The sequence below is a fragment of the Chlorocebus sabaeus genome, chromosome 22, assembly GCF_047675955.1.
Source record: "Chlorocebus sabaeus isolate Y175 chromosome 22, mChlSab1.0.hap1, whole genome shotgun sequence".
In the NCBI taxonomy this organism is placed as follows: Eukaryota; Metazoa; Chordata; class Mammalia; order Primates; family Cercopithecidae; genus Chlorocebus; species Chlorocebus sabaeus.
The window spans coordinates 48,930,654-48,944,355 of NC_132925.1; the positions used below are offsets into that span (position 1 = coordinate 48,930,654).

Here is a 13,702-nt window from a genome sequence, read left to right on the forward strand (position 1 = left end):
TGAAGCCTTTAATTTCATAGCATCCTTATTCCTCAAAATATGTCATGCAAGAAGGAAGAGTTTTAGATGTGTGTAGCCCAGCTTTTGGGCCGTTTCTTCTACCCCTGCCTTACCATTGGTCATTTCTTTTGTATTCAAGTAAAGAAAAGATAAAGGGAGCAGATAATGAAGTGTTTTCTCAGTTTGCCATGGTTGATTTCCTAAAACTCTCATTTTAATTAACTATCATCTAGTTTCCCTGGCCCTCTCTATTCATCCGCTTAATGTGTGTACGTCATCATTCAACAGATATTTATAGGCACACCTACTGTGTACGAGGCACTGGATGTGGGTACTGAAGACTCTTGGGAACAAATGACCGCACTGCAGTGGGAGGGAATGGGGTCTTGTTGCTATGGTCACAGTAGAAAAAAGCTCAACATGGCGGAGGGCCACAGGAAATATCTTGCATCTATGCCGCCCCAGAGCTCGTGTTGTGGCCCAAAGTTTCTGCATGATAAGCAACCTCAACCTGCTGAGATGGTAACCCCAACTTGTTTGGGACAGTAAAATTGTTTTCTTGGTGGATAAGTATCTTCCCTTCCCAATCTGGGAAGATTAGAATTAAATGTAGGATGATGAAGTAAATCAAACCCATACTTTTGTGTTAGCCTGAGGTATAATTTGTGTATTTTTGTCATTTAAGTGTTAGTAATACTTAAGAGGATCGACTTAATAATAATAATGGCTAACATTTATTGAATTCCAGGCATTATATAAACTCTTTACAAGGATTAACTCTCTTAATCCTTGTAACAACCCTATGAGGTAAATACTGTTATCATCACCATATTACATGCAAGAAAATTGAAGCACAGAGAGGCTCAATAATTTGCCCAAAGGCACACATTTAGTCTGTGGTCCACCCTGGTGAAACCCAGGCATACTGGTGCCAGAATCCATATTAGACTATCTATCAGATTAGTCTTGCAATGACCATTTAAAAGTTGTATTGAGTAATTTTATATGTCTGATTTTATTTATTTATTTTTTGAGAAAAAGTCCCACCCTATTACCCAGGCTGGAATGCAGTGGTATGATCATGGCTCACTACAGCCTTGATCCCCCTGGGCTCAAGGAATCCTCCTACCTCAGCCTTCCAAGTGACTGGGACTATAGGCACATGCCACTACACCCTGCTAATTAAAAAAAAAATTTTTTTTTTTAGAGATAGGGTCTCCTATGTTGTCCAGGCTGGTCTCAAACTCCTGGGCTCAAGTGATTCTTCTGCCTTGGCTTCCCAAATTGCTGGGAATACAGGTGTGAGCCACCATATCTGGCCTACTTCTGATTTTAAGTGGAAAGATATAAGAATTATATTTAAAGTGTATATTATTTAAGGTTCCTAAGCAATATTGGAATGCTTAAGCAATTTGTTGTATTTTTCTGCTTGGTGTTCACTGAGCTTTTTGAATGTACACATTGATATCTGTATGTCTTTCACCAAATGTGGAAACATTTTGGCCATGATTTCTTGAAATATTTCTTCTTCTCCATTCTTTCCTTTCCTCTGGGACTCTAATTACACTTACATTAGACCTTTTGTTATTGTTCTCCAAGTCATTGAGGCTCTGTTATTATTTTTTTAAATCCCTTCTTTTCCCTCCGATCTTCAGATTGGAGGATTTCTGTTGTTCAGTATTAAATTTCATTGACTCGTCTGCAACTTCTGACATTTCTCTTAAGCTCACTCAGTGCATATTTGTTTCAGTTATTATTGCATTTTTCTGTTCTAGAATTTCCATTTGGTTCTTTTTTCCTTTTCATTCATTACAAGCATATTTTTCTTTATCGTCTTAACCATAGTTATAATAGCTGTTTTTGTTTTTTTTTTTTTTTGAGACGGAGTCTTGCTGTGTCGCCCAGGCTGGAGTGCAGTGGCCGGATCTCAGCTCACTGCAAGCTCCGCCTCCTGGGTTCACGCCATTCTCCTGCCTCAGCCTCCCGAGTAGCTGGGACTACAGGCGCCCGCCACCTCGCCCAGCTAGGTTTTTTTTTTTTGTATTTTTTAGTAGAGATGGGGTTTCACCGGGTTAGCCAGGATGGTCTTGATCTCCTGACCTTGTGATCCACCCGTCTCGGCCTCCCAAAGTGCTGGGATTACAGGCTTGAGCCACTGCGCCCTGCCAATAGCTGTTTTAAAATTCTCATCTGCAGCTGGGCATGGTGGCTCGTGCCTGTAATCCCAGTACTTTTGGAGGCCAAGGAGGGAGGATTACTTGAGGCCAGGATCGTGGTTCAAGACTAGCCTGGGCTACATAGAGAGACTTCATCCCTAAAAACAAACAAACAAATTAGCCAGGTGAGGTGGCAGGCACCCATTGTCCTAGTAGCTCAGGAGGCTGAGGCAGGAGTATTTCCAAGCTGAAGAGTTCAAGGCTGCAGTGAACTCTTACCACTGCACTCCAGCCTGGGTGACAGAGCAAGACCTGTACCCAAAAAGCAAACAAAATTCTCATCTGCTATTTCTAATATCTGGGTCGTCATGGTTCTGTCTCCATTGAATATGGTTCACATTTTCTGCTTCGGGGAATTTTGAATTGTACTCAATATAGTGAGTGATATGTCATAGAGACTCATTTCCATCATGTTCCTCTGAAGATTATTGTGTATGTTTGTGTGTTTGTGTGTATATATGTTTAAGCAGGCAGTTTACTTTGCTGGGCTCAATATCAAAACTGCATGTTTTCAGTGGTGTCAGCAGCTGACATCTCTGTGCAGTTCTTTAGCTGTAGCTAGGCTGCTTGGCATCTCATCACAGTTTGTAGTTCAAGAGTTTCCAGATATTCAGCGGAGTTTATGTGCAGAATTTAAGCTCTTACTTTGCATCTCTTTTCTGGAATTTCTCACTTCACTTTCTGGGTGCTGTGGTCCTCCCAAATTCTATATTCACCCAGCATGATGCTGAAGAGGGCTACCCTCCGGCAAGAACCCTTAAAAAAAATGAGAAGTTCACCTAGTGCTTGTTCCCTTCTTCCAGATGTGCATGTGTCTTCAGTTCCTGCCTGCTTTTGGTTGCCCTGAAATGGTTGTTGTTTATAGTTGGTCCAGAGTTTATTGTTTATACTTGTGGGAGGATGTTCCGATAGGAACTACTGAGCCACTTCCAGAAGCTGCTAGCCTTCCATGTCATGATTCATAAGAATTTTTAGTTTTCTTATTAGGTTTTCTAGCATCAGATAAGTGCTAGGGAAAGTTTTGGTTGCTAGGCATTTGAAATTCCTAAAAAGGAAAGGAAATTTGAATGTATTAAACTTATAATTGCAGTTTAAATTGGTATAAGGGAATTAATTTAACTAAGTTTTAAATGGGACTGGATATTTAAGGGATTTTATAATCTGTTCAAAATTAAATTCCTTAAACAGTCAATTGACTGTTCACTTTAACTAGATTTATAAATAGGAAAATATTTGTAAATTGAACTTAAAAACTTAAGGAGAAATCAGTTCCCTAAAGTTATTTCTTTTATAAATTGAATATTATTTTAATAATGTTAATCACAAACAGTCTTTTTATTCACAAAAGACACCATTGGGGCAGCAAAAAACTCCAGTGGTAATAAGGAACTTGGGCTTTAGCGGGGCAGACCTGATTAACCCTGTATCTACAGACAATGAAAGAAGTGCAATGGGATAGGCGAGCACAGGTGCTATGGTGGGATGAGGGGATGGGGATTGGAGATGTTCCTGGAGGAGATGACACCTGGCAGACAAAGTGAGGGAAAGAGCACTCCTGGCTGAGTCTAGGGATGGTGTGGAGTACAGCACCTGTGAGGATGTGGAGACCTGAAAAAGCATTGCCTGCTTAGGAAACTTACAAGTTCATTTTGGCTGAGAGAATGACCTTGGGGGCTGAGTTTGGGAGTGACCTTCATCCTAGAAGCTGAGAAAGCACCATTGAGAAAGTGAAAAGACAAGCCACAGAATGTGAGAAGTTTTACAACTCATATATCTGATAAGGGACTTGTATCTGGAATATATAAAGAACTATAAAGACAGGGCTGGGCATGGTGGTTCATGCATGTAATCCCAGTGCTTTGGGAGGCAGAGACAGGAAGATTACTTGAGAACAGGAGTTCAGAACTAACCTGGGTAACATAGTGGGACCCCATCTCTAAAAAAGTATAGTTTTAATTAGCTGGGTGGGGTGGTATATGCCTCTAGTCTCAGCTCCTAGGTATGGCAGGGGGCTGAGGCAGAGGAATTGAGCCCAGAAGTTCAAGGTTGCGTTGGGTTATGATCATACGACTGCATTCCAGCCTAAGCCATAGAGTGAGACATTTCTTTGTGGCCAATAAGCACATGAAGTGATGCTCCATATCATTAGCTATCAGGAAAATGCAAATTGAAACCACAATGAGATAATTCACACTCACTAAAATGGAGAAATTGGAATCCTCATATGCTGCTAATGCAAATATAAAATGGTGCATTCACTTTGAAAAGTGTAGCAGTTCCTAAAAAGGTTCAACATAGAGTTTAAAAAGAAAAAAATTTAGGCCAGGAGCTGTGACTCACTCCTGTAATCCCAGCACTTTGGGAGGCCAAGGTGGGTGGATCATCTGAGCTCAGGAGTTTGAGACTAGCCTGGGCAAGAAAGAGAAACACTGTGTCTGCAAAAAATACAAAAATTAGCCAGGCGTGGTGGCGCACACCTGTAGTCCCAGCTACTTGGGAGGCTGAGGTAGGAGGAGCACTTGAAGGTGGGAGGTGGAGGTTTTAGTGAGCCAAGATTGCGCCGCTGCACTCCAGCCTGGGCAACAGAGTCAGACCCTGTTTCAAAAAAAAAAAAAAAATTTGCTAGGCATGGTGGCACTCACCGGTGGTCCCGGCTACTTAGGAGGCTGAAGCAAGAAGATCACTTAAGTCCAGGAGTTCAAGGCTACAGTGAGCCGTAATTGCACCACTGCACTCCAGCCTGGGTGACAGAGTGAGACCCTATCTTGAAATAAACAAGAATTAAAAAATAAAGAGAAGTAGTATGGGTGTAGTTGCAGAATAAAAGGACAGTCTTTTTTTTTTTTTGAGATGAAATCTCACTCTGTCGCCCAGGCTGGAGTGCAGTGGCCAGATCTCAGCTCACCGCAAGCTCCGCCTCCCGGGTTTACGCCATTCTCCTACCTCAGCCTCCCAAGTACCTGGGACTATAGGTGCCCGCCACCTCGCCCAGCTAGTGTTTTATATTTTTTAGTAGAGACGGGGTTTCACCGTGTTAGCCAGCATGGTCTCGATCTCTTGACCTTGTCATCCGCCCGTCTCGGCCTCCCAAAGTGCCGGGATTACAGGCTTGAGCCACCGCGCCCGACCAGGACAGTCTTTAAACTGAATAAACTCAGCTTTATAAAATACTTTTTTAAAAAAGGCAGAGAAAAGTAGCTGAGGGAACCCACTGAACTGTATGAAGAACTGTATTTGCAGAGGGAGGGGGGCCTTTGGGAACAAAACCACCCACAGTCTCCATCTTGGCTGAGGAGCCCTGACACACCTGCACTCCTGGAGCACTTGGGTGGGACTAGGGGAGGTGCCACTGACTCTAGGAGCTAAGGATTGGGCTGTGTGGTGGGGGAGTAGGGAGATGCAGAGGCAGAGAGGCCCGTGTTCACCATGGGATGACACGGGAGAAAAGGCTGGCCAGCTATCCCTGTCTTCCCAACTCCCTCTAAAGTTGGCGAGAAAAGCCCTTAATTGTATTGCAATGGTTATGGATTCGGAAATGGTTTTTCCCTTGGTGTGTGTTCTTTTTCCTCAGATTGGAAAGGATCAGGCACTGAACTTTGACCCCTGCTGCATCAGCTACTTTACTAAAGGGGAGTACATTTTGCTGGGGGGTTCAGACAAGCAAGTATCTCTTTTCACCAAGGATGGAGTGCGGCTTGGGACTGTTGGGGAGCAGAACTCCTGGGTGTGGACGTGTCAAGTGAAACCGGATTCCAACTATGTGGTAAGAAGAGGAAGTTTGTTCTGTGGGGCCATGGCTTGAAGAGGCACTGAGCAGCCGCCATGTCTCGAGAGACATATCATTGGGGTTTGTGTCTGACAAATGGGAGTGCAGACTCTCTCCAGAGAGCTGGGAATTGACAGTTCTGTCACCCTGCAGGTGGTCGGCTGCCAGGACGGCACCATTTCCTTCTACCAGCTTATTTTCAGCACAGTCCATGGGCTCTACAAGGACCGCTATGCCTACAGGGATAGCATGACTGATGTCATTGTGCAGCACCTGATTACTGAGCAGAAAGGTGAGAAGCAGGTCTAGACCTTGGGAAGAGGGACAGGTGGAAGCAGGTGGAAAGGGCTACTGACAGGGCACTTGAAATGACAGGAAAGGTTTCTCCTTGGCCTTTTGAAAACATGTTAGCCACTGGGTCTGTGTCTTGGGGTTTTGGTTTTTTTTGTTTTTTTTTTGGTGGGGGAACTAGGGATGCCAGTCTCCTTGAGGATCTCATGAAAGCAATAAGCCCTTTCTGAAAAATGTACCAACTCAGAATTTTGCACATAATTTCAAGGAGTATGTGAATTTCCTGAGTGAGGGAGGATGATTTATGACAGATTGGAGCCAGGTGGTTGACCTACATGGGTCTTTGTGGACCTTTATCCTTTCTGGTCAGAGTCACTCAGGGGTGCTTCTCCCTCAGCCCAGTCTCCACTTGCCTCCTGCTGGGTCCTTCTGCCCGAGATGAGCAGCGGAATTGGATTGGCACAGGCTTAGTCAGAAGATCAGGGTTCCAGGCCTAGCATAGTCATTCCAAGCCCTGAGACCGCAGTCTCTCCCTCTGTCCACTTAAGTAGCTGTGCTGGTTAAATAGGCTCAGAATCCACTTACTTCAGGTATATTCATATCTGGATGTGCTGGCCTTAGTGCACTGCTGGGTGCCTTTGCAAGGGATCCAGGTGAGGGGTTCTTTTGTAGATTCAGATGAGTGTCCTTTCATCCCCCTGGAGGACCATATGTTTTTGAAGATTCTGGTTGTGGTAGCTGGGGCAAAGCCTCTTGGACAACTCCACAGTGTCCCCGTCAGGGACATTTTCTCCACCTGGTCTGTAGTGGGAGTGTAGAGCCTGGTGTGTACCAGAAATTAACATGTCTTTCCTGTTTGTCAAGGAGGTGGGCAGGGAGCGGCCAGAGGTGAGGTCAGTTACTTAAGCAGGCTTCCGATCACCAGGGGCCACTAGTGCTGTGGAGAGGAGTTTATATTTGTATCCAGCAAGTGATGGTAACAGTGAGTAGTTCATTTCCATACTCAATTGTCAGCCTTGGACCGTGAAGATTGGATCCTATAGGACTTTGGATCCCAGTGCTCAGCAGAGTTGATTGTATATATTAGATACTCTAAAGATTTTTCAATGAGAGTATCTCACTTTAATTGCCAGTGGCGTTAAGTAAATGATGGCTTTTAATTTCTCTCCCTTCCACCTTACTTAACAACCTCTTGCTAGAACTAAATATTTTTTTCTTTGACAGTTCGGATTAAATGCAAAGCGCTTGTCAAGAAGATTGCCATCTACAGAAATCGATTGGCTATCCAACTGCCAGAGAAAATCCTCATCTATGAGTTGTATTCAGAGGACTCATCAGACATGCATTACCGGGTAAAGGAGAAGATTATCAAGAAGTTTGAGTGCAACCTCCTGGTAGTGTGTGCCAATCACATCATCCTGTGCCAGGTGGGCAGCAGCGTGTTGGAGGAGTTGGGCTGAATTTCATTTGTGCTCCCTGCAATGATAGGGTGCCCATCTCATGGTTTTAAAACTGGTCACTAGAAAACAAGTCTGTTTCCATCAGACTAAGTGGTGCTTATTGGCTTTCATTTTCCTGGCATCTGGATGAACCAGACTCTATTAGCAAGTCATGAGCCATAAACTGAAGAATGCTTTTTGTTTTATTTTATTATTTTTTAAAAAATATTTTTCTTGAGACAGACGTGGTCTCGCTCTGTTGCCCAGGCTGGAATGCAGTGGCACAATTCTGGCTCACTGCAGCTTTGACCTCCCAAGCTCAAGCAGTCCTCCTCCTGAGTAGCTGGCATATGCCACCACACTCAACTAATCTTTTATTTTTAGTAGAGATGCGAGGCTGTACTTTGGGAGGCTAAGGCAGGAGGAATGCTTGAACCCAGGAGTTTAAGACCTGTCCAGCCTCCCAAAGTACTGGGATTATAGGTGTGAGCCACTGTGTCTAGCCAAGAATACCTTTTTCTATTGCAGAACATTTTGTCATACTGGGATTAGATATATTTTAATGACTTAAAACATAAATTGGTGTTATACAAAATGAAGATAGTTTTTATGGATAAGCATATACACATAAAATTTGTATCAACTCAGTAATTGTCAAGGAAATTTTAATTCCTGAAAGTTTTTTTTTTCATAGAAAAAAATTTCTCTAGATTCCTAGAGAGTGTCTAAGTCAATGCCAAGAGAAGTTTGGAAAGACTTTGAGAGAAGGCTAGTCCAGCATATTGGAAGTAGAGGTGGATTTAGTTTTACATAGCTCTATTGGAGGTGATGAAAGAGAAGAATTCTTTAGGAATCACTGTAGTGTAAAATACTATTAAAATCTCTCAAAGTCTAGAACTGGGCTGGGTGCAGTGGCTCACGCCTGTAAATCCCAGCACTTTGGGAGGCCAAGGCAGGATGATCGCTTGAGGCTAGTAGTTCGAAAGAAGTCTAGAAAACAAACTGAGACCCCATCTCTACAAAAAAAAAATTATTTAATTAGCTGGGTGTGATGGTACTTGCTTGTAGTCCCAGCTACTTGGGAGGCTGAGGCAAGAGGATTGCTTGAGCCAGGAATTGGAGGCTGCAGTGAGCTATGATAGCGCCACTGCACTCTAGTCTGGGTGACAGTGAGACTCTGTCTCAAAAATCAATCAATCAATCAATCAATCGTCAAAGTCTAGAACTTCAAGCGGTTTAGGGTTGCCACAAATTACAGGATACGTGTGGCAAGTATGTGTACTGGCAAGTATGTGTACTTTTGAATGCTGCCTCTGGCCTAGGCTGCCTGGATGGAGGTTTGCATTGAAGGTCTGAGGCTGAATTGGGCTCTGTGGGGAAGCCTTACACGGAGTCTTGGATTAACGATGCCAATTATGGGGTCTACATTGGGTTAGATAGATAGATACTGAATGTGTAGCTGTTTTCACACTTTAGGGGCAGGAAGACCTCCTTGGGAAGGGCTGGGAGCACTTATTCTGTTGAATTTCCATGAGATCTGGGTTTGCTTCCTAGGAGAAACGGCTGCAGTGCCTGTCCTTCAGCGGAGTGAAGGAGCGGGAGTGGCAGATGGAGTCTCTCATTCGTTACATCAAGGTGATCGGCGGCCCTCCTGGAAGGGAAGGCCTGTTAGTGGGGCTGAAGAATGGACAGGTGAGCACTCCCGCATGTCTCCCCTCAGGCTGATAATCTACATGCACACGTGGGTGACCCGTCTAGCAATGACTCTGATCTGGGTTCTCAGGGCAGGAAAAGGGCTTCTCTCCTCCATGGTTGAGTTGTGGGGCAGCCCTGAGTTCAGTTTTTGAGGACAGCCTCAGGCCAAAGGTGCTGTGGCCGTCACACTCATAGCAGGCCCATGTTTTGGCAGAGTTGAGCTATAACCTTTGGCTACATGTAGAGTGGATTAGTGGTTTAAGGTCACCAGAAGGTGGGAGATTTGTTAGAGATGCTGCTTCTGTGGATTTCTAGAGGGAGGCAGAGATTGTTACCTAGGTCAGCTCCCGATTAGGGCAGCGAGTGGATTAAGGCAGTGTGTTCCAGCATGTGTCCTAGAGAATGCTGGGTCCTCAGGATAGTGATAGATGTCGTAAGAAAACTGAGCCTTTGGCCAGTTAGTTTTGGGATATCCAGGTTACACAAAGTTAAACAGATTTCTGTGTGTGTGTGTGTGTGTGTGTGTGTGTGTGTGTGTACGTACATGTGTGTTCTTTGCTCAGCATAAGAAAAGTTCTAAGTGGGCTGCTACATGGAACTTTGAAAGTGACAATGTAACTGCATTAGCCTGACAGCCAAGCTGTGCAGCAGATGGCTTATGGCTGAGGCTTGTCAGGTCTTTGCTGGGGATGGAAGTCATGGGGCGTGAGAGCAGTGAGTGAAGTCAAGCAGCAATGCCAAGGGGAGGAACGGCCGCTTCTTTCTCAGGCAGCTCTCACTTCCCGTGAGAGGATGGACTTTGGGGTCAGGTGAACCTGAGGTCATGTTCTTACTTAGCTACTCACTGGCTTTGTCATCCTGGACAGGTCACTTTACTTCTGTGAGACTGATTTTACATGAGGATAATACCACATATTTCATAGGACTGTCAAAACCAGATATCATCAAGGTTGGGAGTTAAAGCCAGTGTTAAAAAACAAAAAACAAACAAACAAAAAATACCAGGGGTATTAAAGCAGGCATGGTGGTGGGTACCTGTTGTCCCAGCTACTCAGGAGGCTGAGACAGGAGGATCACTTTGAGCCCAGGAGTTTGAGGCTGCAGTGTGATATGATTAAGACTGAATAGCCACTGCAGTCAGCCTGGGCAACATAGCAACACCTTATCTCTAAAAAAAATTTTTTTTAAACCAGGGATATCAGTAGATGATGGCTGTCATCATCATTATTATAATTCTCTACCACATGTCTTGTCAGTGTTCATAGTAGCCTTTTCCTGTGTTAGTCCGTGACTCAGATCTCTGCTAGGTGGCCTCTCCTAACGCTGCCATTTGGGTAATGTCATCAACAAATCCCCAGTCCGAACAGACACTGAAGTGAGCTCGGCCTGTCTCGGGGCTGTCATTACGTCTGCAGCCTCTGATGAACCTCGCTTCTGGCCTGCTGAGGATAAGCCAACGCGCCCACCACCCCCCTCTTTCTTTTGAGGAGTCCTTTTCTCTGCACAGAACTTCTGGTGAAGGTGGTGGGAGTTGTTCTTGCAGAGCACATGGGATTCTAGCGGCCTGGCAGTGGGCCAGGATCTTGTTGCCATGGTGACTGACACTGTTTTCACTGAAATGTTGCCAGATCCTGAAGATCTTCGTGGACAATCTCTTTGCTATCATCCTGCTGAAGCAGGCCACAGCCGTGCGCTGCTTGGACATGAGTGCCTCCCGTAAGAAGCTGGCCGTGGTAGATGAAAACGACACTTGCCTGGTGTATGACATCGATACCAAGGAACTGCTTTTTCAGGTGATGTCCCCGAGGGGGCCCAGGGACATCGTCCTTTGATTAGAGACCCTCCTCTAGCTTCCCAGCCCCTGCAGGAGGCTCTCCAGCTCTGGCCGTGGCAGGTCTCTGGGAGGAGCAGTGAGGAGCAGGGGCCAACCACATGCGCAGTGTCCCAGAGGCCCTGGGCCACAACCTGCTCCTCCCACGCAGGCACAAGCCGCAGGGCCTGGACCAGCTTCTTTAACTTTGGTTTCCTTGCCAATGGAAACCAAAGGCTCTGAGCAAGCAGAGCCTTTCTTACGCGTTTACCATGAACAAGAAATGGGGCCATGACTCTGAGAGGGGTGTGACGTTGGCACTCAGTGAATGGGGCGATGGATGCACTTCCTTTGCAGAAGTCTGTGTCTTACCTGTGCAGGTCTGCCTGTGTCTATGCGCACCTATCGCACGGGAAGGAAACAGGATCAGTTTTGTCATCTGAAAGGGGGAAGGGGATGGGCAAGCTTTGCCTTCTGCTTAATTCACAAGAATGCTAGAAGAGCCAGCAGAATGCGAAGTGCTTGGATCTTTGGGGGCCTAGGCATTGTTTGGTGGAGTCATCCAGCCCTGTGGCCTGAGGAAGTGTATCACCAGAGAAGACAGCCCAGTAGCTCTGTGCCCAGGGCCTGGCTGCTTTTCGCTGGGCTCGTGCCATTCTTTGTCTCTTTAGGTCTTTGTAGGTGGTCAGGACTGGTTTCCCGGAATGAAGTTCCCCCCAAAGCTGGAGCCCTTCCTGACTGGTTTCCTCGGCCACTGCAGGGTTTCCTCATGTTATGGGCATATTCAGTCCCCTTACCAGGCTCCTCCTTGTTCTCAGCAGCAGAATTGATAGGGGGAGGGTCCTGAAGTGGGGAGCAGCCTCTGTCAGTGAGAAGGGGTTACCTGGCCACCTCTAGCCCAGGGGTGACTCCCTGTCAGTCTCAACTCACTCATGTCCCGAAGAGAGTAGAATGGTTTGGGGGCAAGAGAGGGCACAGCCTTCAGGCTGACTTGGGCTTGGGTCCTGTCTGGATCCCTTACTGTGTGATCTTAAGTTAGTGAGCCTCTCTGAGCCTTGATTACTTTTCTCTAAAATGAAATTAGTAATTGCCCCTCACAGAATTGCTATAGGAATAGGGGATACCACAGTGCCTAGCTCAGTGTTGGGCACAAAATGGGGCCTGAAATGTTACCTCCCTTCTCCCCAGCCTCACCTCCCACCTATAGGGGGCGTAGCTGGCCCCAAATGTGAATCTTGTGTCTGAGCGTAGAACCATACAAGTATGGAAGGGTGTGTGCTCCACCGTCCCCACTGCTGGTTCTGTAGCAGGCTAGGGGAGGTGATTCTCAGCCCTGCCAGGAGACATCAGCATTCCCAGCTGTGACATTGCCTGCTGGCTTTTCCTCTTCTCCACTGCCCCACCCTCTAAACATAAAACAGCTATATTGATTTTTTTCTCATTATAAAAAACAATCCATGCTCATTATAAAAGATTTAGTCATTATAAAAGATCCTAGGCAGAAGGGTATGAGCATATTTCAGGAGAATAATTTTTTTTTTCAAAAGTAATGCTTGCTTACTCAAAAATTCCAACAACATGCAGGTGCATGGAGGGGATTGCCTCTGTTCATTTCTTTGTGGTCCCTTTTCCTCCTTTTCCCTTCATCCCACTGTAAGCAATTTAGTGGGATTCAGTCTTTAAGTGGGTATTGGGCTGAAATGTGCGAGCACTGCCCAAGCCCAGGGTGGTTCTCACAGGATCCCCACCGTCCCTGTCCCCCAGGAACCAAACGCCAACAGTGTGGCCTGGAACACCCAGTGTGAGGACATGCTCTGCTTCTCGGGAGGAGGCTACCTAAACATCAAAGCCAGCACCTTCCCTGTGCACCGGCAGAAGCTGCAGGGCTTTGTGGTCGGCTACAATGGCTCCAAGATCTTCTGCCTCCACGTCTTCTCCATTTCTGCTGTGGAGGTGCCGCAGGTAACTGGAGGCACCTGTCCACTGTCAGCGCTGGCAAGGCGGACAAGATCAGGGAAGCCAGGCCCCTTGCTGGTGCTTTGGGGAGACAGTAGCAAGGAGAGAAGAATGGCAGCTGTGATGTCGTGGGAGGCAGTCTGGGCCTGGAACCTGCTGCCGTGTCTCCACTCCTTGCAACCTGTGTGACTGGGGGCAAACAGATTAACCTCCCTGAGCCTCAGTTTCTTCCTGGTCCCCTTTATGTAGGGATGGGAGGGGTATGCAGTGTTATCAACAGTGTATGTTTTGCAGAGAGCCCAGCGTGGAGCCAAATGGAGCGAGCAACAAAGCTAGGAGTCTGGCAGGGTGTGTGTGTGAGTACGTGTGTGATGGTGGTGATGTGTGTGCGAGAGAGATGGGGAGAGAGAGAATGAGTGGGTGGGGGTGTGGGCTGAGGTCTGTGAGCCAATAAGGGAGCATGGGACTCTGCACAAGCCCCCTGAACCAGGAGGAGGCCAGAATAGAAATGGGGCACTGAAGGGAAGAG

General features: G+C 46.2%; 1 protein-coding gene across 10 annotated transcripts in view; it reads left to right on the forward strand.

Annotated features, from left to right (window-relative positions):
• The window catches only part of LOC103228067 (intraflagellar transport protein 122 homolog), an 89,069-nt gene that overhangs the window by 39,025 nt on the left and 36,342 nt on the right, over nt 1–13,702 (forward strand). For all 10 annotated transcript variants that reach the window (XR_005242041.2, XR_005242042.2, XM_038003487.2 and 7 more), the window contains 6 exons: nt 5,788–5,979; nt 6,136–6,274; nt 7,498–7,700; nt 9,267–9,404; nt 11,036–11,200; nt 12,982–13,179. Coding sequence is in view for 8 of the 10 variants with exons in the window: in XM_038003487.2 (XP_037859415.2) it covers nt 5,788–5,979; nt 6,136–6,274; nt 7,498–7,700; nt 9,267–9,404; nt 11,036–11,200; nt 12,982–13,179 (1,035 nt within the window). In the remaining 2 variants the exon portion in view is untranslated. The remainder of the gene's footprint in view (nt 1–5,787; nt 5,980–6,135; nt 6,275–7,497; nt 7,701–9,266; nt 9,405–11,035; nt 11,201–12,981; nt 13,180–13,702) is intronic.